Source organism: Bos indicus, chromosome 7, assembly GCF_029378745.1.
Source record: "Bos indicus isolate NIAB-ARS_2022 breed Sahiwal x Tharparkar chromosome 7, NIAB-ARS_B.indTharparkar_mat_pri_1.0, whole genome shotgun sequence".
NCBI lineage: Eukaryota > Metazoa > Chordata > Mammalia > Artiodactyla > Bovidae > Bos > Bos indicus.
In genome coordinates, this window is record NC_091766.1 from 90,361,160 (window position 1) to 90,387,737 (window position 26,578).

Genomic DNA, 26,578 nt, shown 5'->3' on the forward strand with positions numbered 1-26,578 from the left:
AGAGAAACAAATGAAAAATGTAGAAGGATCTGTCTAACCTATTAAAGATGGAATTGAATAGTAACAGTAATACTACTACTATGAATAATAATAAGTGAGTAGCTCCATGTCGGAGGCTTGGAAAGGAAGGAAGGGAAGGAGAGAGGGAGGAAAGAAGGAAAGAAAAAGGGAAGAAAAAAGTGGAAACATAGTTGTTAGCCTGAGATGAAAATAAGCTCTAATATCTACCTTCTATTTACTACTAATAGCTGACACCTGAAATAGTAATAGCTGAAACCGTCTAACCATTAACAATGTTAATTTCCACGTGAAAGAGGAGAAAGAGTTAAAATTAAAATCTTACACATTTTTAGATCTACAATGGCACCCCACTCCAGTATTCTTGCCTGGAAAATCCCAAGGATGGGGGAGCATGGTGGGCTGCCGTCTATGGGGTCGCACAGAGTCGGACACGACAGAAGCAACTTAGCAGCAGTAGCAGCATAACATTGACAAATACAGAAAAAAAATTTTAAAGTTTGTCATTAGATCCAAGTCACATTGGTAAGATTACTTTGGCCACCAACATATAAATACTGTCAATGTAGATGGTTTTGGGGGGGCAGCCTCCTTCTCTCTAGATCATACACATGGCCATTCACCCAGCAGATTGCCTTTCTTTCTAAGCACAATGGTTTCTCTTTCTTTTTCCTGTAAGGGCTTGATCCAAGGTTGTTAGTATGAATGAGCAATACAATATTAGTTCATTTTCATCTGCATAGACATTCCTGGCACACCTGTGGGTACTGTGCCATTGTTTAAATAGACAATGATAAGCCTTTATATAACACAGGTATTACACCACTTTATGGGCTGTTATCATATATTCTTGAAAACAGCTCTCTTTGTGGGTTTGGTATTAGTTTTCTATATTTACAGGTATAGTTATTTAACAACAGACAGTAAATAATATCCCCAAAGCTTTTGAGAAATACATAGCTATATTTTTAAGATCAGACTATGCCCTGATAATCTGATACCAGAATATCTTTTGGAAGAAGAGATGCTGTGAATCACACTGACAGGAACCAAAAGATTTCATTCAAGTGGACTTTTTAGAATAGTGACGTGGCAAAGGAAATAGAATAAACATTTTACTCAATGTTACAGTTTTGTAGTGTGAGGGCTAGAGACCCAAATTAAAGAAAGGAAATATAAGCATTGAGATCAGCTGGCATTTATTCAGATCAAGGGTCTCTACTAGGAAACAGTTCTGGGAACTGACATATTTAACACACTGTAAAAATATTTTCTTGAACACATAGACTGATTTTTAGTGTTAATTTTTCTGAGACATTGTGTCAGAATTGACTCAAGACTTCAGTGTTGAATTAGAGCCTATTAAATTGTAATGATGGCCCTGTGATGTACTATCAAATTATCTTTAAACATAACTGCCTCAGTTCAGATCAGTCGCTCAGTCGTGTCCGACTCTCTGCGACCCCATAAATCGCAGCACCTAGGCCTCCCTGTCCGTCACCAACTCCCAGAGTTCACTCAAACTCATGTCCATCAAGTCGGTGATGCCATCCAACCATCTCATCCTCTGTCGTCCCCTTCTCCTCCTGCCCCCAATCCCTCCCAGCGTCAGAGTCTTTTCCAATGAGTCAACTCTTCACATGAGGTGGCCAAAGTATTGGAGTTTCAGCTTTAGCATCAGTCCTTCCAATGAACACTTAGGACTGATCTCCTTTAGAATGGACTGGTTGGATCTCCTTGCAGTCCAAGGGACTCTCAAGAGTCTTCTCCAACACCGCAACTCAAAAGCATCAATTCTTCGGTTCTCAGCTTTCTTTACAGTCCAACTCTCACATCCATACGTAACCACTGGAAAAACCATAGCCTTGACTAGACAGACCTTTGTTGACAAAGTAATGTCTCTGCTTTTGAATATGCTATCTAGGTTGGTCATAACTTTCCTTCCAGGGAGTAAGCGTCTTTTAATTTCATGGCTGCAATCACCATGTACAGTGATTTTGGAGCCCCCCAAAATACAATCTGACACTGTGTCCACTGTTTACCCATCTATTTCCCATGAAGTGATGGGACCAGATGCCATGATCTTAGTTTTCTGAATGTTGAGCTTTAAGCCAACTTTTTCACTAGTCATGGCCAAATACACAGTAACCTAATTCCTCAAATTATGAGACCATCTAGTAAGATTTAAAATATAAATGTAGAGGTTGAAAGATGCATTGTACATTTTCATTGTATTATGAAAGCCAAGTGTGTTGGAAATTGCTCTTAGGTGCCTGAGCATGCCTGGAGATGACTGTTTTGAACTCCTTCACGGCTAAGTAACTGGTAATGTAGTTAGAAAAGTAGGTTAAGCCAGTCTTCGATTGTTGGTTGGCTGACATCATGTTTGTTTTAGAACTCTGATCTTCTAAAAACGTTGGTCATAATGTCATTTTATGAAACATTTATGAAGTGTGTAGAATGTTGCTATGTTGACTGTGAAACCAAATGATATTTCTCCTTCCCATAGTTGCAAGACATTTTTCTCACAAGGAAAAAAAACAGTTCATTTCACCTTTTCCTTAAGAATCACAGACCTATTTGACAACTGCCCCCCACCCCCCGAGTAGAATATTATCTGGCAACTTTGAAGTACATGGTTCAAATGGAATTACTCTAATAACAGTGCATGCAAGGTCCATGTGGGTATGTCTCATCTAACTTGATTATTCTCCTTAGATTCAAAATTATAGCCTGCAAATTGAAAATTATATATAGCTTTTGCAAGGCGAGACCATAATTCTAGGCTTGTACCATTTTTTTTCAATCCCAATAAATCACCTTCAAAGTAGGCCTGACAGTCAACTGTCTTCTAACGTCCAGGAGAGCCCAAAGTCACCCATTTGACAAAGTACCGCTGTTTAGGTTCCCAGCAAACTTGAGACTCCTTTGAGAATTTTCTCACATTTCTCTTATACCTGGGAAATATGCTATAGGCCAGTATTGACTTTCTGCCTGCAGAGTCAATATATTACCTGTGCAGGTCCCTCCAAATTAGGCTTGCCTCCTTCACATCCCAGAAAAGGTCAGGGTAAATGCATATCAGAACATGATAGCAGTAGGCGTCCCATGATAATTATGTCTACTGTGCCTGCTTGATGTCTAAGATAGCCTACTGGCTTCTTGAACTATCTTTTAGAGCAAAGATTTACACGTTGTGGGTCACAATACACTGGTGAGTCTCCTTGCAGTATTTTAGAGTGAAGTGGGATGGGATGGGATGGGATGGATTGGAATGGACTAGAATAGGGTAGGAGAGACTAGGAAATATCAAAGGGGACAGGGGAATAGAAGACATGGAGAGGTTCATTTTCAATAAAGGTTCATCAGGAGCTTTTGAGTGATAGTTTGCATGTGAGTGTGCACAGTAAAAGCAGCCCTCCAATCTGTGTGATCTTCATATTTCACTGGAGATGATGAATTTGGTCAGGATGGCTAAAGTGAAGAACCGGGCACGTCACTGAGTTGACATACACAGAGTCTAGCCTGCTGCAACAAACCTGTGCCGCTGTGTCTGGGGACTATGGCCAGGGGGCTTAGAGTAGATTCCCTGTTGTCCAGGTGGGTTCTCAAGAGCTCTTCTGGGAATGTGTTGAAGTACGAAGGAAATTCTAAAATAGAACCAAGTATAGGACTAAGTGACCAAAGATTAGGAATACAAACTACCCAAATGAAGTAGGGAACGTTTCTTTGAACAGTTTACAAATCCGATCTGTAAGTCTGTTGTTGTCTGTTCCACCCACAGTATCCTAATGCTGACTTGCCAGCTTTGTGAAGAATGTGCCCTGTTATCTTCTATGACATTAGGTTTATTTGCTAAAAACACTGGTGGGTGACAGTACATTGTGTCTTAACCCTTGTTAAGAAAACTCAAGAGCACATTTAATATTTTCTCACCAGGGAATGGATCAGATCAATGAAATGTCTTGGCCTTCAAGTATCTGTTCATTTCAGAATAAAGGCCCGTATTTTAGAAATAAGACCTTTTGATGCCTTCTTTTCAATTACCTCTTTTTCTAATTTAAAAATGATGCGTGCTTATTGTTAGAAATAGACCCATAAATATCTTAAATCCACATTATTTCACAGTTGTCTTACTTGTTTTACATTGATGAGTTTGTTTTAGTAGCACATCCAAATTGTTAGACTCAGAAGGTCAGTGAGGTAAAATTAAAGCAAGTACTTTAGAAGATTGTAAACACAGAATAAATTTTCAGCTTCATGTAAATGAGGTGTGATTTCCATAATAAAGCCATAATGGCCACTGGTGCATAGCAATAAAGCCAAGGCTGCAATTACAGAGAAAAGAGATAATTCAGCACCATACTTTCTTTAAAAATGGCAATGAAATTCATTGAAGTCATATTTTACACTAAAAAATAAAGAGATTTTGTGTATTCTCAGTGGAAGCTACTAACTCCCATAAGTAGACTTTTCTAATGATAGTAATACTAAATGACAAATGCACTGGCTGAATTTTTCTGTTTGTTTTTTTACTTTCCACCAGTAACTTCTTTCACTAAAATCTTTTCAGATGGCTTTGTTTTTCACATTAGTGATTCTTGCTAATGTAAGTATTTCAAGGATTTGTTTTTTTTCTCCCTCATTGTGGAACTTTATCTTGACACAAGCTTGTCTTTTTTTATTAATAGTATAGCTTTAAAAAAATAGTAGTAAAATATGCATAACTTAAAATTCACCATTCTAAGTGTACAGTTCAGCAGCAATAAGTGCATTCACAGTGCTGTGCAACCATTACCACCGTCTATTTTCAGAACTTTTCATCATCCCAAACATAAACTCTGTACCCATTAAGCAATAACACCCTCATCCCCTCACCCCCACCCCACCCCAGCTCCCGGTAACCTCTATTCTATGCTTTGTCTCTGAATTTGCCTGTTCTAGGCGCTTCGTGTACGTGGAATCTTACAGTATTTGTACTTTTGTGTCTGACTCATTTTACTTAACATGTTTTCATGGCTCATTCACGTTGTAGCATACGTCAGAATTTCACCCCTTTTTAAGGCTGAGCAATATTTCATTGCATGTACATATCACGTTTTGTTTTTCTGTTCACCTGTTGAGGGACTTTTGGGTTGTCTCCACCTTTAGGATAGTATGAATGGTGCTGCCATGAATACTGATGTACAAATCTCTGAGTCCTTGTTTTCAGTTATTTTGAGCATATACCTCGGAGTGAAATTTCTAGACTATATAGTAATTGTATTTTTAACATTTTGAAGTACCACCAAACCATTTTCCACAGCAGCTGCACCATATTTCAGTCTTACCACCAAGGCACCAGGGTTCTAATGGCTCCACATCCTTGCCAACACTTGTAGTGTTCATAATATCGACAAGAGCCATCTTGGTGGGTATTCATCGTACCTTATTGTGGGTTTAATTTGCTTTTCCTTAGTGACTAGTGATGTTGATCATCTTTGCCTGTGCTCAGTGGCCATTTGTTTATCTTTCGGGAGAAACATCTCTTTAAATCCATTGCCCATTTTGGAATTGGGTTTTTTGGTTTCTGTTGAGTTGTAAGGGTGTTTATATATTCTGGGTAGCACTGTCTTTTTACAGAAAAACGTTTGTTTCTTTGTTTATTATTGGCTGTGCCAGGTCTCGGTTGTGCCATGGGGGATCTTCTGTCTTCGCTGCAGCTTGTAGGATCTTTAATTGCAGCACGCAGGATCTTCAGTTGTGGCATGATCTCTTAGTTGCAGCATATGGAAGCTAGATCCCTGACCAGGGATCGAACCTCGCCCCCTGCATTGGAAGCGTGGAGTCTTAGCCTCTGGATCACCAGGGGAGTCTAAACAGTCTTAATCCAGATACCATTATTCCATGGGCCCCGAACTGTGTTTTAAGGGTTTCCTTTTATTGAGAACATTGGAATGATTCTGTTTTCTGTTAAGGAATTCACTCCTAAATGTAACTTGTTAACATTGCCTCTTATAAATGGCTACATCAGTAAGCACGGCTTACACAGCCAACAGAAAAGTTACTAGCCTTTCACCAAATGTGAAGTATCAGCTTAGGAAATATGTAACTAAACGCTGTTCATTAAAAGAGCATTCATTTTCAGTTTGCCCAGTGGATTTCATAGGAGCTTTTGAACAGAAAGAAGCGTGTCCCCCCACTTTCATTACCGTCTCCCACTCTCACACCCCTTCTTTTGATCACTGTTACTCCTGACCCCATGGGCTTCCCAGGTGGCGCGTGTGGTAAAGAACCCTCTTACTAATGCAGGAGACACAGGTTCAATTCCCGGGTCAGGAAGACCCCTGGAGAAGGAAATGGCAATCCACTCCAGTATTCTTGCGTGGAGAATCCCATGGACAGAGGAGCCTGGTGGGCTGTGGTCCATGGGATCACAAAGAGTCAGACACAGCTGAGCAACTAACACAACACACTCCTCTTGACCCCAGAAAGGTGAAAGGTACCTCCTTTAGGTTAACCATAAAGCCGATGAAGCATACATTTTAGGGCCTCAACTTTCATTGGCCCCTTCCAAGATCTTCTATCTAACTATGCTTTGGAAATTTTTATTTCTTAAAGAAACTTTTCAGAGTTTTATAACCTTCAGGCCCACAGAATCCAGATTTCCCTCTGGATATGTTTCTTCCATCTGAAATCAGGTCTGAGTCATTGTTGCACTGCCAGAAAAGCAGGCAAGGGTCTTCTGTTCAGTATGCTGAGTTATTTACGACTGGCTTTCTTTCCGTGCGGTTTCTGATCTGGAGTGCCAAGCTACCACACTTTTCTGCAGAGTTCCAGAAAAACATGAGCTCTGGGTGTTTCTCGCCAGCCCTGGTATGCTCTTTTGGCTTGTGCAATGAGCTTTATCAGCACACAGCGCTCGTCTGGCTCTCGGCGCTCACACAAACATGCAGGCCAGATTTTGACAATTTGGTTTGTCGCTGTTCATGCAAAATATGCACGTCCTTTTGTACTGCGCACCGAGCCAGAAATAGAATCTTGTAGTTGCACAGTGAGAGCAAAGCAGGCAATTGCCAGACTAATACCTAACCTTTGAAAACTTTAATAAGGACAGCTTAGGCAGTTTCCTAAATATTAGGGTATCTTGTCAGAAGCACAAATGAGTCTTCTGGGCTTTATCAAATTGTATGACTTCATTAAGCAAAAATAAATTTTTTTAAAAAAAGGCTAAATAAACCTTAATATATTCACTCCTGTCCTATGGTAAGGCATTAATGACAAAAGGACTATTCATCTGTAAATTATGTTGCATTATATTATTATTTGCTCTGTGTAGTGGTAATAGACAATTGACATTTTTTCCGTGAAAAGAATATCTCACAAGATGTCATCATGGTCTCCTCAAAAAAAAAAAAAAAAAAAGAAATGCTCATGTTCCTTCTTCCCTGCTTTTTCTTCTCTCTTCTGGAACTATTCTGTCCTAATGCCATTAGTCTGTACAGAGCAAGGTATGCACCCACTGGAAGGTGCCCAGGGTGGAGGGTCCCAGCCCCATCATCGTGAGGGGGCATCCATGTGAACAGTGGGGTGTACTCACAAGGCTCATGAGACCCTGAGTGGGTTTGGGGGGGCCATCTGTGCCAGGGACGGATGACAGCAGTGGGAGATTGGTTGCAATCAACTCGAGCTGATCAAATAGGTAAATATTTTAGGAATAAAGAGAAGTACATTGCTTACCAACAGAGAAGGAAATTAAAATACAGAGAAAGAGAAAATTACAGTTAACCTTGTGGCACTGGATTGGAATTGAAAGTATTGGTATAAAAGGATGTTTTTCATTATACAGAGATAGATATAGATATAGGGATGTGTGTGTGTGTACACGCGCGTGCATGCACACGCACAGACATGTATGCTCTAGCTCTGAGAGGACTTAGGAACAGCAGCAATCCAACACCAAAGACTATATGCAGCCCCGGACCTTGGTTTCTAAACACCCTTCTACTAAAAGGAACCAGGACTGTGGCAGGGGAAGTATGAGATGAACTTGAAATGCCTTGTTGGGTCAGAAGCAAGGAAATGCTCCCAGAACGATGACCTGACAGAAGTCACAGAAACCATCTTGAAGGGGCTCCCATGAATCAGACTTAGGACAATTTGAACATCAAAATAAACAGGTAGTAGTATAAGGGCTACAATCCAAGGAGTCTCAAAAGTCGGACATGACTTAGCAATTAAGCAACAAAGTATACCATAACCCATTACATTGAGAATCTATGAATCTATATGATAAAAATAAATGAATAAATCAAATGTTTGATAAGTGAAAGAATATGTACCTAGTTCCTAAGTGATGCCATACAAGATACGTACTAATTACAAAGGAAAAAGGACTAACTCTATAGTGGAGGACTCGTGCTGGCACTACCTTAATCAAGTGGCCAAAACGAACAGCCTAAATAACGGGACAAATTGAATTATTGTGGAAACCAATGGAATGCTGTAAAAAGAACCCAGCATCACTTCTGTGATTTCTGGCTAAGTTTATAATCTAAATCATGAGAAAATATCAAATTCAAATTTAAGGATGCTCTACAAGACAGACTTCCCAGGTAAGATCAGTGGTAAAGAATCTGCCTGCCAAGCAGGAGGTGTAGTTTCGATTCCTGGGTCGGGAAGATCCCCTGGAGAAGGAAGTAGCAACCCACTCCAGCATTCTTGCCTAGAAAATCCCATGGACAGAGGAGCCTGGTGGGCTGTAGTCCATGGGGTCACAGAGCAGTTGGACGTGACTTAATGACTAAAGAAGAAGAAGATCTGATTCACTTTCCATATCTTATATGGCTTGCCATTTACATATTATTATCTCCCCTTTTAAGATTATTATTCTAAATCCCAAATATCAGAGATAAAGTAGAAAGGGTAATGAAGTCCTTTGGCTCGTAAGAAATCTGTTCGGGGAACTGTCAAAACAAATTTCATGATAAAATAATGGTAGAATAAACTTACTCTTGACAGTAGTGAATCAGTCACTTCATCTTTGCTCTGAACCACAGCTATAAAGCTTGGTGTCCACTCAGTCAGAAAAAAAGAGATGAATACATATGTTTCCATTACATACAAACAAGTTCATTAATGTTTCAAAACGTTAGACTAGGTAGGCTGCTGTAATTTTGGAAGCACGCTGCTGCCTGCCATTTTCTGACGGAGAGCGCTTGTGAGCAGGTTTATATACCGGGCCTTTCCTGGGATCGAAATGTGAGTGCGTCTCCGGCGCTTCCTGAACAGGCCAGCAGGTGGTAGTCTAGGAGAGGAACAGGTCTCATCCTTCTCCAGCCTTGGAGGGCAGAGAGAGAGCAGAAGGAATGTAGACTCAGCAATGTTCCCTCCTCTTCTCTGGAATCCCTAAGAATGGGATTTCCAAGGTTGTTCTTGCAAAACAGGTACTTGGGCACAGGGGGTATCTCCAAGAAGGAGCTAAAAATAATTTTGTGTATATGTATGATTATGGAGTATTCTCAAGTTCAAAAATTCTTTTTCTTTTATGGTGTCTAGAAATTCCACTGGTTTTGTATCTCTTTGCCCTGATTTCGATGACATGGCTTTGGGGAGGCCTGCACATGGCTTACAGACTCTTCTGGATGTTGGTTCTGTTCGTCATTTTCAACAGCCTGCAGGTAAGCCTCACGGTTGGGTTACAGCACACACGTGTCCTAGTGAACACAAGGCGTGGAGTTTCAACATCCAGGAATCAAGCATCCACACAGAGGTGAATTCATATGCACAAAACATCATGCAGAGTGTTAGATCAAAGTGGTAAAGATTGTGTTAAACTTTTTTAACACCTTAAATATGGCCGGGCTTCTAACTGGCTGCTGCTGCTAAGTCGCTTCAGTTGTATCTGACTCTGTGCGACCCCATAGACAGCAGCCCACCAGGCTCCCCCGTCCCTGGGATTCTCCAGGAAAGAACACTGGAGTGGGTTGCCATTGCCTTCTCCGTCTAACTTGCTGGTTATACAAATAGAAAGACATAAAATCTTTTTACCCTCCTTCATTTTGACAACACCTAAGTAACTACAAAAACATGTTTCTTTTTCAGCGGGATTGATGTTTATAAACTTTACAGATGGCAGCTATCTAGGGCACATGCATATATTTGGACTGGGTTTGTGTCTAAAAATTAGATCAGCTGAGAGTGAAATAACAATGATGGTCAAGCAGTTCCCTATTAAGTCTGATACTTGGTGTTTTGGTTCACTGAAAATGATTGACATCCTCCAAGTCTGGCAATGCCTAGCTTAAGTTAGCTTTGTGAACATGTTTGGATAGCATAACTAGGAATTATATAACTAACAAAAATTAAAACTGACTTTTTTGTGCTTTTGTTAAATGGAAAAAAAGTTGCACCCTGAAATTAGCAAATGGAACAAATGAACTCATTTTTTTTTCTTATTTTCCAAAGTAAAAAGATTTGCTTGTAGACTCAAGCAGTCTCTTGAATTTATCAAGGATTTCTCTAAACAGCCCTTGTTTGGATCACCATCTTATAAAAAAACCTCTGTAGAGAAAATATTAGGATTATAACACACAACTGAAGTATGACTCAAACCATATTTAAGTTTGCTTTTTCTGAGACAGGTTCATTAATGAGATCATATTTAACAAGGCGGTGCCTAATCAGATCAGAATATCAATTTAGGGAGGGGAAAAATACAAAGTAGCTTAAACATTTGGAATCAGGTTGATACAAGTTGACATACAGACATCTCTCAATAGAGTTATAATCGAGTACCCAGTACTGGCACAGTGATGCCAGTGCTGCCATTACGAGGACGAAGATGACAGCCCTGCTCCTCTAGGGTCTGATGATTCAGGGAGTAAGCAAACAATCAGCTGTAAGGGTATACTGTGGCAGGTGCCATGTAAACACAGTGTTATGAGAGCAGAGTGGAGGACTTGTTTGCTCCTGCCCGGGCTAGTGTTTGAGCTGAGCCCCAGAGATTAGCCACTCAGGTCAGAGGCCCTGTCTTGGTCACCTTTGAATCCCTGGGCCTAACAGAACTAATACCAAAGTCTACACTGACAGCCTACAGATGTGTTTTGTTTGGTGAACACACAATGGTACACAGGACAGGGTTTAAAAAAAATTTTTTTTAATGTTTTCTCAATTTTAAAATTTCACATCAAAACCTGAATGTCTGGCTTTTCTTTAATGGCAGTCTTTGTATGGCAGCAATTTTCAAGTCCTGAGTAGACGTTGCCCTCTTTGGATGTTATACTCGAGATATCTCATTCATTTTACCCACTCTAGTTAGTGTCACCTTTGTGTGTAAGGCGCTTAATCATGTCCGACTCTATGCAACCCCTTGGACTGTAGCCCGTGAGGCCCCTCTGTCCATGGGATTCTCCAGGCAAGAATACTGGAGTGGGTTGCCATTTCTTCTCCAGGGGATGTTCCCAACCCAGGGATTGAACCTGGGTCTTCTGCATTGCAGGCGGATTCTTTACCATCTGAGCTATAGGGAAGTCCCATAAGTGACAAGGAGACATAGTTGGGTATTTCAGGCAGAGAGTACAGTATTAGACTAGGCTGCAGAATGGAAACGTGGTTAGTCTTGCCTACATGTAGGGAAGGAAGAAAGTTTATGCAGCTAGAAAAGTTGTGGTGGGAGAGGAGACAGAAGGCTGGGTTGTCTTAATTGCCATGTTTCCATGCTCAGAATGGGATGATAAACTTCAGCCTTTAGGTAAAGGGAAACTGTCAAAGTTGAGTTTTTTGTTTTTTAAATTTGGGGCATTTTTAAAAATTTGGGATAGGAATGACATGCTCATACCTACTCTTTAGAAGGATAGCTGGAAATGTTTAGGAGGGTGTTGAAAAGCAGAGCGCTCCAGGCAGGAAAGCTGTTGTCATATTCCAGCCTATACTGTTCGGGAGTGAGCCTGAGAATAGAGATAGGCGACAGACAGCTTTGAGAACATTATAGAGATAAACATTGATGCAATTTGGTTTCGACACTTAAATGTAGGAGTTGGGGGCTCCCCAGGTGGTGCCAATGATAAAGAACCCACCTGCCAACAGAGGAGACGTAAGAGACCCAAGTTCGATCCTTGGATCGGGGAGATTCTCTGGAGGAGGGCATGGCAACCCACTCCAGTATTCTTGCCTGGAGAATCCCATGGACAGAGGAGCCTGGCGGGCTGCAGTCCATAGGGTCACACAGAGTCAGACACGACTGAAGTGACTTAGCATGCACCAGGTGTTAGAGAGCCACGTCTCCTAGAGATCTTCACTCAGGTACATGGCTGGGCACTGACTCCTTTGGTCAACATGGAAATTACATCAGGAGAAAGTCCTGGGGAATATGCAGTGGAGTTGGTGAGATTTGGGAGACTTTGGTAAAACTAACCAATGTTTTAGTAAGCAGGCTAATGAAAGGGAATCAAGATACAGTGGTTTGGAACTTTTGGAAGAAAAGAAAGCTTCAAAAGAAGACCCCTAACTCTGTCCAGTTAGCAGAGAAGTGAAATAGGATAAGAAGAGGGCAGTGTGGTCCAGTGCCCTGGTCCCTGAACTGGAATGTCAGCAGAGGCAAACAAAGGACTTATTAAGACACAGATGGTAGGCCCCACACCCAGCATTTCTGATACCATAGGTCAGGGTGAGGCCTGAGAATCTGCATTTCTGAAAGTTCTGGGTAATGCGGACGCAGCTACTCTGGAAAGCAGTTTGAGAACCACTGGTTCAAGTAAGTGTGACTGCAACTCCACAGCCTGCTATCTGGTTGACTTCAGCTGAGTCACAGGTATTTACCCAGTTCTACTTTCTTCATCTATGAAAAGAGAATAAAGAACATTCAAGATTACAGTGTGATTGAATTAAATAGCATAATGTGTGTAAAGCACACAGTACCTCATACATAAAGAACAGGGTTTTAGTTGTGGCTCCCTTCTGTCCTCTAAGTGCCTCCTCAACCAAATTTCAGTATAAAGGGCAGTCATCAGGTATCTTTGGAGAAATAGCAGAAACTAGCTAGTTCTCCCGGAGAAGGCAATGGCACCCCACTCCAGTACTCTTGCCTGGAAAATCCCATGGACGGAGGAGCCTGGTGGGCTGAAGTCCATGGGGTTGTGAAGAGTCGGACATGACTGAGCGACTTCACTTTCACTTTTCACTTTCATGCATTGGAGAAGGAAATGGCAACCCACTCCAGTGTCCTTGCCTGGAGAATCCCAGGGACGGGGGAGCCTGGTGGGCTGCTGTCTATGGGGTCCCACAGAGTCGGACACGACTGAAGCAACTTAGCAGCAGCAGCAGTAGCAGCAGGGTTTTTTTGTTTGTTTGTGTTATTCAAGACGTTTAATGGAGAAAGCAATAGCTTAGGAAGGAAGGTTGGCTGGTGCAAAGGACATTTGGGAGTTTGGTTTTCTTGTGAAAAGAACTACTGAAAACCAGAGGAAAGACTCATTGCCTTGGCAAGATCACGGACAGGGCAGGGAGAACAGAAGAGATACACGGTCTGTCCGAGGGAGGCCCAGACGGGTTTCTTTCTCCGAGGCTCAGGAAAGAAGGAAGGACAGGAGTACCCGAGAAACTATTATGGAGCTGAAATTGTGAAAAGCTGGAGTTTGTATCCAGTGCTCCCTCTTATCTGTGAAAGGCAAACAGCAAGGACGTTTGTTGAGAGGACGTTTGTTGGCTTAAAAGCTTGAGGTAAAAATAGTAAAAGGTAAGGAGCAGGTTCTAGGCAGGATGTAAATAGCAAACTATGGTGAGTTGGAAGATGGTCAAGGCATGACTGTCTAGAACTTGGTGGGATTCAGGTTGGACACCTGATTGTAATTCAGCAGTTAATTACATAAATTATGCCCTGAGATGAAAATGGTAGCCATTGTAACCTCTCCGGCAACACACACAAGGAAAAGGTTTATTAAGCTGTTATGGAGGGTGGAGGTTTGGTAGTAAAGGAGGATGGTTGAGCATTGAACTGTATTTCATGAGAAGATATAAAAGGAATTGTTATGGTTTCTTTCTTTGAGGAACTGAAAACAAGCTAAGTATAAGCAATAACTAAAAATATTTCAAACGCCTGTTTAATGAGCTTCCTTCCATCTCTGTGGCACCACTGAAGCTATGACTTTGTATCACTGATGCTGGGTATCTGGAGCTTTGGCACATTCTTAGTACCAGTGCTGAGTCAGAGCTAAAATGAGCACCTGTGAAGAAACACCTGGAAAACATGGTTTCTCTAGGGTTTATTAAGGTTCATTTAATGTATTAACTATCTCATGTCTTCACCTTGGGCATTTGCATGGTATATGGCTATATAGTAGTAAATGTATTCCATGAAAACTTAACATTTTTTTTTTTTTTTTACTGAACTTCGTATTTTCTTATTGGCTTTTGTCAACACCTGTGACCACAGAAGTATATTATGTATCTTACACTTGGCTTTTATATTTTGCTCAGAGGTTATTACTGCCTCACTTTTTAATCCAGTGTATTATGTCAGCTTAATCCAGTTTATTATGTCAGCTTATCCGGTTTATTATATTCAGGTGCTCTGAAACTGACGGATGGAGGTATATTTCTATAATATTCTGATTTTTGATGTATATTATTGGATACAATTTTAAAAAGAAAACCTGATTACTTGAAATATTATCAGAAATTTCTCGATCACTTTCTCAAGATTCAGGGTTGAACTTCCAAACTTCTGTTTGAGCATTTTAAGAAAATGTATATGAAATACTTTCTAAAGAGTGATAGATGTCAATGCAAAAATGATATTAAAAAAGTTATTCTAAATATGTCAACTGTTATTTTTATTGTTTTTCCTTAAACTCTAAGACATTTTTTTCCCCAAGAGCTTAACTTTAATTCATTTTTAAATTTTATATGTGTGTGTTATTTACATCTTCTTGATAAAAAAAAAATTAAACTGTTGAGTATCAAGAGTGAGCAGAGCATAGAAAATGAAGGGGGAAATGTCCTCTAAGTTTATTCCCTAGGATTTTTTTTGTAATTCTAGGGGTTTCTTGTTAGCATGTCAGAATGTTTATGGTATCTGGTTTTTTTTTTTCCACTTCCCTATGATGTGCTTGATGTGTGAATGTAAGGTGAACACATCCTGATTTTCAGGGAATAAAGCAGGGAATACACTACGAAAGACTTAAATTACCCTCACCCTAGGTCACTGATTATCTGAAAATCAATCATAGGGTGACAGGTCCTCTGGCCATGCCTGAGTCATGAGCAGATGCTAACGGTGGAAAGATGTGTTGCTCTCACGAAAACCACATGCAATGGAATTCCCACCAGAAGAAAAGAGTCTCTTACCAATAGAATGGTAACAGGGCTAGGAGACCAAAGTAACACCTGTCCACTAAGCCTATTTCTATATTTTCTTGTTCAGTGATGTAAGTTCAGACAAGGCCAAGTACAGCTGCTGTCAGACTATTAGAAAACGTAGTCAGCGTGACACTGGTATATTACGAATATCCTTAGGATCCATTGTAAACCAAGTGTGTCTCCATTGTCCACAGAAAGTTATAAAGGACTGTATTTAATGTTTTTCTTGGTTCTCTTATCCATTAATTTGGTAATTTATATTTTTAAAAGCTAAAAATGGAGCTTATGATTTCTTTTTATATAATTATATTTATGTTTAGTTGATTGGTGATTGCTTTACAATATTGGTATGCTTTCTGTCATACATCAACTTGAATTAGCCATAGGTAGACATATGTCCCCAGCCTCTTGAACCTCCCTCCCACCTCCCACCCTCCCCCACACCTCTAGGTTGTTACAGAAGCCCCGTTTGAGTTCCCTGAGTCGTACAGCAAATTCCCATGGGCTGTTTTACATATGTTAGTGTGTATGCTCCCGTGCCGCTCTCTCCATATATCTCACCCTCTCCTTCCTCTCCCCAGCCCTTGTCCATCAGTCTGTTCTCTACATCTACATCTCCACTGCTGCCCTGCAATAGGTTCATCAGCACCATCTTTCTAGATTCCATATATATGCGTTACTATATGATATTTCTTTTTCTCTTTCTGACTGACTTCACTCTGTATAATATGCTCTAGGTTCATCCACCTCATTAGAACCGACTCAGATGTGTTCCTTTTTATGGATGAGTAGTATTTCGTTGTATATATGTACCATAGCTTCTTTATATATCCGTCTGTCAATGGGCATCTAGGTTGCTTCCATGTCCTAGCTATTGTAAATACTGATGCCATGAACATTGGAGTACATATATCTTTTTCCGTTTTGGTTTCCTTGGGGTATATGCCTAGAAGTGGTATTGCTGGATCGTATGGGAAATAGACGGGGAAACAGTGGAAACAGTGTCAGACTTTATTTTTGGGGGGCTCCAAAATCACTGCAGATGGTGACTGCAGCCATGAAATTAAAAGATGCTTACTCCTTAGAAGGAATGTTATGACCAACCTAGATAGCATATTCAAAAGCAGAGACATTACTTTGCCAACAAAGGTCCATCTAGTCAAGGCTATGGTTTTTCCAGTGGTCGTGTAGGGATGGGAGAGTTGGACTGTGAAGAAAGCTGAGCGCCGAAGAATTGATGCTTTTGAACTGTGATGTTGGAGAAGACTCTTGAGAGTCCCTTGGACTGCAAGGAGATCCAACCAGTCCATCCTAAAGGAGACCAGTCCTGGGTGTTCATTGGAAGGGCTGATGCTGAAGCTGAAAGTCCAATACTTTGGCCACCTCATGTGAAGTGTTGACTCATTGGAAAAGACCCTGATGCTGGGAGGGATTGGGGGCAGGAGGAGAAGGGGACAACAGAGGATGAGATGGTTGGATGGCATCACCAACTCGATGGACATGAGTTTGGGTAAACTCTGGGAGTTGGTGATGGACAGGGAGGCCTGGCGTGCTGCAATTCATGGGGTCACAAAGAGTCGGACACGACTGAGTGAACTGAACTGAACTGATGGTAGTTTTATTCCTAGTTTTTTAAGGAATCTTCATACCGTCTTCATAGTGGCTGTATCAAGTTATGTTCCCACTAGCAATGCAAGACGGAGAGGGCAATGGCACCCCACTCCAGTACTTTTGCCTAAAAAATCCCATGGACGGAGGAGCCTGGTAGGCTGCAGTCCATGGGGTCGCTGACACAACTGAGCGACTTCTCTTTCACTTTTCACTTTCATGCATTGGAGAGGGAAATGGCAGCCCATTCCAGTGTTCTTGCCTGGAGAATCCCAGGGACAGGAAGCCTGGTGGGCTGCCGTCTATGGGGTCGCACAGAGTCGGACACGACTAAAGCGGCGCAGCAGCAGCAGCAGTGCAAGAGGGTTCCCTTTCTCCAAACCCTCTCCAGCACTTGTTGCTTGTCGATTGCTTGATGATGGCCATTCAAACCAGTGTGAGGTGATAATTCATTGTAGTTTTGATTTGCATTCAGTTGCTCAGTCATGTCCAACTCTTTGCGACCCCCTGGACTATGCAGCCCATGGAATTCTCCAGACCAGAATACTGGAGTGGGTAGCCTTTCCCTTCTCCAGCAGATCTTCCCAACCCAGGAGTTGAACTGGGGTCCCCTGCACTGTAGGCAGATTCTTAACCAGCTGAGCTATCAGGGAAGCTTTTCTGGTAGAGCTTATCATTTCTAAGTAGAATTGTGCTGAAAGTTATAGGTGACAACTTTCTTAAAATGTTTAGTCCAAGCTATATCACATTTGTGTAAACCATTAAAGGAAGTAATTACTAAGTTTGATACTCTGCTGTATCACTAGTAGAACCCTATCAATCATTATACTGTTGAAACAGCTACTGTCTAAACCCCCTGCAAGTGTTCCAGGGGACCTGGCAGCTGAAAGGCTCATGCTTGGCTAGACAGAGAGCCTCTAGCAACTGCTCCAGCACTCGTCCTACAATCTGAGGAGTTGGTACCTATGCCGCACTCTAAACATTGTTTGCATCGCACCTAGAATAACTGTGTCCTAAAATACATTTCTATTTTTAACCTGAACCACTCAGCTTCAAACTTAAACACAGCGTATATTCCAGGCTTCTCTAGGGCTCTCCCATTTACACAGTCAAAATTTCACCGACTGATAATCTTATCAGGGAATCCTGAGTAAGATAATGAGGGTAGCCAGCAGTAAAGAGGCATGAGCTTCTTGGAGATGGTGAAAAATAAGTTTTGGGAGCTGATTCATATACGGAGAAGAACCTTTCCAAAAGCTGAAATGCATTCTTCTTGGAATGCATAAGTTGGCAAGGGAGCAGAACTTTACATAGCATGGGGATATGACACTTCTCAGTATGTGAGTTACAAGACCACATTCTTCAGAGCCTTACTTGACTGTCTCTCTGTAACTGACTTAAACTTGTTCGTTTATGCGAGCATCTGGTCTCGAGATGCTCCCTGGCAGTTTTTGAGTCATTCCCTATTTCAGAGAAGGCAGTTACAACATGGAATTTGTAGCTAAAAATATATAGCCTGTATTCAAATTTAAGGTCAGCTGGTTAAAATCATTTTCATTCCTAGTCCCACATCTTAAACAGCTAAATGGCTAGGGAAATAAGTGCCTAGTTCTCAGAGGTGGGAACCGTTTCTCATACATTTTAGAAAAGATAATTGTTCTTTGGTGGCCACTCGAGTGCCTTGAACACATAAAACATTTTCCTTCTACTGAAAAATAGTGTTTCTTTTCTTTTTCTCCCTTTTCTTTCCCTCCCTCCTCCATTCCTTCCCTCTCTGTCTACCTTCTTTCCTCTATTCTTTTCTTGTGTGTCTCTGTGTTAGTTGCTCAGTTGTGTCTGACTCTTTGAAACCCCATGGACTGCAGCCTGCCTGGCTCCTCTGTCCATGGGATTCTCCAGGCAAGAATGCTGGAGTGGGTTGCCATTCCCTTCTCCAGGGGATCTTCCTGACCTAGGAATTGAATCCAGGTCTCCTGCATTGCAGGCAAATGCTTCACTGTCTGAGCCACCAGGGAAGCCCCTTCCTTCCTTGCTTTCTATCTACTGCTTGTTGTTTTATGTTGAAGTTCAGCTTTAAAACTAAAGCCATCTTTCATGAAGAGATTTTCCCAATAAAAGTAGTCCTTGAGGTATCACAAGAAATGGAATATGTTTCCTTTCACACGAAAAGGTACAGAGTTCTTTGCAAATGGAATAGAAAAGAACATTAATAATCCTCTGTTAATTTTCTTCTCACAATTCCCATTTAGCATCCAGAGAGCTTCAGTGCAGGTGTCTGCTTAGATCCAGTACATATTTAGTCTTGGCTGCTTCCTTTTGCGGATAAACAGCTCTTGGGAAATACACATTGTTAAATAATCAGTTACAGAGGACTAATTGTTTCAAGGCACTCCCTTTGCGATTGCTTTCCAACAGTCAGCAGTAATAAGAAATGTCACTTTGTTTCCATTGGAGACTAGCACATGAACTATTCATGAAGAGTGGAAAAGCAGTCCTCCCAGAAAGCCCTGGAATAAACATGTAGAAGCCAGGGGAGGTTGGGACTGTATCACTGATTTGTCCCAGAACCATGTCAAGTTCAGTGGAAAAAAATTAACTACACTTGTTTTGGAGAGTGAAATTCAGAAACTAATGAATGCCTCGTGTGCTCTTCAGAACATCCCAGAACATTTCTATAACTTTACAAATAAATATACAGAAGCTAAGACAAGGAGATACATTTGAATTGTCCTGACTGGGTCATGCCACTCTGTTCAGTAGCATCTGGGCTGGCGAAATATTAATATCCTTGGGCTTTCATGCAATACACTTCTTACTCCATTTGACAGTGAACAACAGCATTACCTTTTCATTAACTTGTTGATTGGCCAAGCAGGGCCCTTAAGACAGACTGCAGGATTTTTACTTTTTTTGTGCTGGGTTCGCTAAATAAAAAGTGTCAGGATCTGATCTGCCAGTGAATGTCTTCTACAAATACAGGTTTAGACATGATGGGATTGAATAGACTACCTTTTGATAACTGGTTCCATCCTTGCAAAGCAGGTACCCCTATTTCTCCTTCCCCAGTCCCATCTGAGTTTTTTACTTGGTGGTTTTTTCATTTCTAAGTTTTTCCTGTGCCCTCTATGACCACATTTTTTGCAGTTTTAACTGTGGCTTCTTGGGCTCTGTGGGTCTTTACTTTACCTGCAAAAAGACCTAGCATGCTCTGATTCCGAAATATCAAACCTATAGGAATTAAAGTAAGCAAGATACATACCACCCCTTGTTAAAAGAGTTTGAGGAGCAAACAATGAACGTTCGGGCCAATTTTTCCCCAATCATTCAGACTCTTTGCCTTGGTGTTAATTTATCATTTTTCCAGGGTCTAAAATTCTGTTTTTATCTCACATATTACTCAGATATTGGGGTGGGGAGAATACATCTTTTTATAAATACATGCATATTTTATGATAACATTCTTTCATATTAAGCTGTCAGATGTAGTAGAAAGAAAAAAGTGAAAGTGAAGTCTCTCAGTCGGGTCCGACTCTTTGTGACCCCATGGACTGTAGCCTACCAGACTTCTATGTCCATGGAATTTTCCAGGCAAGAATACTGGAGTGGGTTTCCATTTCCTTCTCCAGGAGATCTTCCTGACCCAGGGGTTGAACCCGGGTCTCCCTCATTGTAGGCAGACGCTTTACCGTCTGAGCCACCAGGGAAGTCATAGTAGAAAGAAAATACAATTAAGTGTCTGCCAAAAGACTTGGCGTCTCTGAGCTTTAGTTAGCTAATACTTTCCAAAGGGAGATGCTGATTCTCACCCTCAGTTTTGTCCTAAGTATTATATAAATTTATATATATGTGAAATTGGTAAACTACATGATGTTTTACAAAGTCCCGCAAGTGAATAAATGAACAAAAAGAAATGTTTGTCTCAGAAGCTGTATGAAATCAACGAGAGGCCAGAGAGGAAGTTTTGTAAGCGCAGTCTTTTTTGTTAATTGAAGCTTAGTTGATTTACAGAGTTGTGTTAATTTCTGCTGTACAGCAAAGGGGTTCAGTTGTATTCTTTTTAAATCTTCTTTTCCATTGTGGTTTATCACAGGATATTGAATGTAGCTCTCTGTGCTAGACTGTTGTTTATCCTTTGTATATACGCTAGTTTGGGTCTGCTAATCCCCAACTCTGTCTCAATTCCTCCCTCACCTCCCACTCCCCCAAGCCTGTTCTCTGTGTCTGCCACAGCTCAGTCTTTAAATCCCCTCTTCAGCCAGTGGCTCACCCCACGAAAGGTCTCATCCCCTCATAGGTATTCCCCTCCTGCAGTCCTTTGTGATCACACTCACAGTGCTTGGCTTACAACATAGATCTGTTGTCATCATTCGTCTGCTTTTAAATGTGTAGGACACGCCTCAGGTTTCAAATAAGTCACTTATGTGGGCAGACAGGTTTATTGTGAGACTCCAAGGATTGGTGGGGACTGTAGAAGAATCCAACAGTACAGCCTCCTCCCCAAAGCATGCAGATGAGAAAAGCAAATATTGCGTGGGCCAAACGAAAGTTTTGGCAGGTAAACTCTCATAGGTGGCAGTCATGTGCAACTCCTGTATACAAAATTTAATTTCCTTCTCTAAAGAGGGTTTAATTTTTCTTTTGGAAGCCAAGTGGAATATAGGCCAATCACCTCTTTGGTCCAGGCACTGTGGGTTTCAGGCATTGCGATGGTTAATCCACTTATGGTCTTCGCCCTCTCTTGGGGCAAGCTCAAAGTTTGTTCAGGGTACCAAAGTGACTCAGCTGAAAGCCGATCATGTTTCCTGGAACTCCTGCTCAGCAGTCTTGGGACACCATTGTTTCATTCCCTGGTACTATGAAACTGCTAGATTCTCTGCTTGGTTTGTGAGCATCTGAGCAGCTACTTTCTACTTAGTTTCTTAGCCTTTCAGCCAACACGCAGGCAGCTTCAGCTGTGGCAAATGCCTTTCCCATTCCCTTTTTCTCGGGAGTCTTGGCCCCTCAAGTCCTGGGTGCTTTAGTAGATTTGAACTCTATTTTTTGTCTCCGCAACCTAGTCACATGGCAGTAAGTTCCAGGCTACAACTTTCTGTTTGGCCTCTGGGCATCTCATTTTGCATTGGAAAATTCCCTGAAGAAAAAAAAGAAATGCTCCCCACTCAGTCGGTTTTGCTTTTCTCTAGGATCTTGGTCCCTCGAATACTAGCTGTTTGGATGCCCCCCTCCTGCTGTTTTGATACTCTATTTGTTGTTGTTTTGTTATTGTGGTTATGTATCTGAAAGTGCATTCTCCAGCTCGTAGAACTGTGCTCAATGAGAGCTCATCAGATATAAACTCTACTAGAGCCAGGAACAAGTCTCAAATTCATCTCACCAAATTTCTAATAAATGTTTAACATAAACAGAATTCACATTAATAAATGAAGATATTTAAAGTCACTGCAGTTCATCACATATCTAATGGATATCTCTTAAAACATATGCACTGGGCTGCTGCTCCTGACAACATCAATGAGGAAGCCTGAATAAGCATTAAGGTCAACTGATGAGGTGTGTTTTTTGTCTTGTATATCATCAGTATATGTACACACACAAACACACATATATATGTAGTATTTTTTATAAAATAAGCACTGAGTAAGATCTTAGAATTTATAATCCATCTATTGAAAACAGATTCAGAGATGATATTCTGGCTATGGAGTCACCTTACACCTATTTCACAAAATTAAACTGATAGGACAAACAGACAATCAACACGGAAACACTGAGGAGCAGCTAAAGCCTCAAGTTCCAAAAGGTTACTGCTCTCGGAAACAGGTCTGCCTTCTCAGAATGGGGATTTAAAAAAATGCCTGTGAAAATCCTACTGACAAAATGATTTAATGGCATGAATTCAAATATAAACTAAAATTTTAAAAAAATACTTTAGATGGATCCATGAAGTCCTCCTTTCTTCATCCTTCAGAATAGATCAATTCTGTGTTGCTGTTTTCCTCTGCAAATATTTTAAATAACATTCTCTTTAGCTTGAGAAATAGCATGAAATAGTGAGCTGAAAATATTTTGAAATACAGATACTATCCTACAAATCTGTAGCTTAGACAAGTTATTTAATTTTTCCAAAACGGGAATACTATGATTTACTTTATAAGGCATCTGTGGACGTCAACCAAAAACAATATACTTTACAATTTTTAGTAATTTTTAGTACATAATAGTTGTTTGGTAACATTAACTGCCTTTCTCCTTTCCCTCATGTGACACCATGATTGCATATGAATTTAAGATTATTTTCATACAAAGGCAAACCATGAGCTTCAGACCCTCATAGTATATCACTGAAATCAGTTAGCAGTGTTTCTGTGATTGCTGATTATTAGTCTGTTCAGAACCCTGATGATGTCACAGGCCACATTCCCTAAGTTATCATCTCAATGATCTTATTGGCTACAAGACCCTAGTGTATAGATACTATATAAGTCTGATATAAACGTACAGTCTATTAGTTATTGGAGAAGGCAATGGCACCCCACTCCAGTACTCTTGCCTGGGAAATCCCATCCTTTGTTCCATAACTAACATTTTTTTAAAATTTCTAATTGGAGGGTAATTGCTTTACAATGTTGTGTTGGTTTCTGCTGTACAACAATGTGAATCAGCTATAAGTATATATATATCCCCTCCCTCTTGAACATAACTGACATTTTAGGACAACACTTCAGAGTCTGTCAGTCTTAGGAACTCTCATCATAAAGTGGTGATATGGTGGATTACATGTATATTACCTTATTGTTTAAGCGAGTATCGTAACACTGAAATTTTTAAATCATCCCTTCAAAAAACAATCTATCTCGAATGTGTTTGTATATGTATGTGTTAGGCCACATGTCTCCATGCCTCTGGGCTCAATATATAATATAATATAAATATATAAATATAAAATAAATATAATGAAAATCACAACAATATGACTGATATTTATTAAGTCATTTATTATTTATTAATAAGTTTATATTTATAATATAAGCTTATTATATGGAATTGTATTTATTTCATTTAGTTCTTACATACCTAGTAGCTTATCAGTTCCCCCATGTGATGGAATACTGTGGAACCTCTTATTATTTACTTATTCCACAGTGCCTTAGCAGAAGGCTGTGCTTATAGCAGCTATTCAACAAACGCTTGTTGAATTCAAAATTTTGCTAAATTAAAATGCATAAAGATGCAGCATGAATTAAAATGAATTGGTAAGCATAGTTAACACATGAATTATTGTTTTATTATTTTTCACTTATAAAACTTAATGCATTTCCACAAATGTTCATCTATTTTAACATTGGCGTTCACTATAAAGTCACAGTCTCCCAGAGAACAGTCTCTTTTTGGCTTAATTGAAGATCTTCACTGGGGTCTGTAGGGTGGCAGTACCATACAGTAGAGTAAGTCCAGATCAGATGGAAGGTTCCACAGTGAATATGCTGCCCACAAGTTATCTGCCATCCTTCATTGCCCTAGTTGTGTAATTTAACCAGTCTAAATAAAAGTGACCTTGAGCATCAAGTCAGGTTAGCAAGTCAAGTTCCTCTGGCTTGCTTAAGACGTTTGTAAGCACTGAGAAAATTGAAACAGAAATAAAACACATGATTCCAGCCCTCAAATGCAGAAAAAACTCTAAAATCACATGTGAAGTTGGTGGCGTGTCTGTGGCTCTCTAGCTTTCTCTTCCTATCTCATTGTCCCCACCACTCTCTAAAGCCCCTGCTCTTAACTACTGCTGCAATTTAACTGCCTTCCACCTGGACCAGTAGCCTGGTCTGTCATTTTTAAATGTCATATAGACCTTGGGTGCATGTGTGCTGTGCTCAGTCACTCAGCTGTGTCTGGCTCTTTGAGACCCCATGAACTGTGGCCCACCAGGCTCCTCCATCCATCCGATTTTCCAGGAAAGAATACTGGAGTGAGTTGCCATTTCCTCCTCCAGGGGATCTTCCCGACCCAGGGGTCAAAGCTGCATCTTCTGCATTGGAAGGCAGATTCTTTATCACTTGAGCCATCTGAGAAGTCCATATAGATCTTACTGGGTAGGAAGAACTTACACATGAGACACAGTTAGAGACTAAGACAGGGCTAGAAGAAATCAAGCATTGGATTGCATTGCCCAGCGTCCAAGCATCTCGGAAGGTGCCCCAAAGGAGACCCAAGAGCTGTATTGAACTAAACAGGACAGATGAAGTGGGCGTCCCAAATCTCTGGTAACATTCTCATCCCTGAACTCCACTGTTTTCTGAAATCCCTAACACACATTACTTTTCAGTGAATATCAATGAAGTTTAAACATGGCAGCAAAAGCACAGTACAGTTACCATTTTTCTAGGAAAACGTGGTAAGTCTCTGGCTTTGTTTTTCTCCACTTATGTGATATTTGCTGTGAAGACAAAGACAGAAAATTTAGCACTAGCTAGGGACAGACAGCCCATCTGAAGTGATGGAAAGGAAAGGACACTGGATTCACTGGCTGTGTTCAGTCCGAGGAGCAGTTGTCCTGGGTGTGCTTTGGGACTTCTTAAAACAAAGTCAGGAATTCAGTGCTTGAGAAATCATTGTCTCTCTTTTGCTTATTTGCTTTCTCTTCTCTTTGAGGGTAAGGGCAGCCTCTTTGTCTGCTGGCGTGGTCATAGCTCTTTGTACTGCAGATTTCTTGTTTCATCACTGAATGCCCACCTTCATCCCCAGCAGTAGCAAGAGTTAGAGAATCTTAAATAGAAGAATGCAGGGAAAAAAGATTACTGCATCTGTATAACCTAATTACTAGAGCTGTATTAGTGACCTGATCATTTACTAAAAGGGAGTTTTTCAAAGGAATTTTTTCTTCTTTTTTAATGAGTGATAAGCAAAATAAAATTGAATACATTTACCCGTTTTTTAAATTAGAAAACCCGCAGATATTTTCCCTTTTATAATCTAGCAGAATTAACAGGGTAATCAGAGTTATTACAATGAGTTGGAGGGGGTATAGTCTTATTAAATAAATTTTATCACGGTTGTAAGTATTACTGAATTATAGGTTATATGCCTTTAAGGTATCCACTTTTCATAAAGAATCACTATAAAAATAAAAAGGTTTACAGAGATGCCTCCCTTCACACTGCTCATCCCAAGTGTGAAAGTTAGGTGTCTCTGAGTCTGTGAGGAATCTGCTTCTTTTTAATTTTCTTATAATAATATGTATTAGTAAAAAATTTGTTCATAATAATTTTCCTATCAATAATCATTTTCTATTTCCCAGGATCTTTTTAGAAATATTCATGCTTGAAACAAATTTTAGAAAAGGAGTCATCTCTGTAGGTGCTTTTCAATATCACATTCCTATGAGATATTTTTGAGAAGCTTAACTTTGTCATAGCCTTTTGCTTTACTTTTATTCAGACAACCTCATTCATCGTATTTTAAGGTTTCTTTCTTCCAAAGAAGCTAAGTAAGTAGGCATTGTAGGGAAAAACTCTGCAAAAGTTTTTCACATCTATTTGAATTTTGTCCATTTCCAAATTTGGTTGCTTCCAAACTGAGAGTCACTTGGACTCCAAGGAGATCAAACTAGTCAGTCCTGAAG

At 40.5% G+C, this 26,578-nt stretch overlaps 1 protein-coding gene across 1 annotated transcript in view; it reads left to right on the plus strand.

Annotated features, from left to right (window-relative positions):
* ADGRV1 (adhesion G protein-coupled receptor V1) overlaps positions 1-26,578 on the plus strand; it is a 543,203-nt gene that overhangs the window by 462,042 nt on the left and 54,583 nt on the right. The window contains exon 87 of the mRNA XM_070794032.1: positions 9,556-9,677. Within this exon, the coding sequence (XP_070650133.1) occupies positions 9,556-9,677 (122 nt within the window). The remainder of the gene's footprint in view (positions 1-9,555; positions 9,678-26,578) is intronic.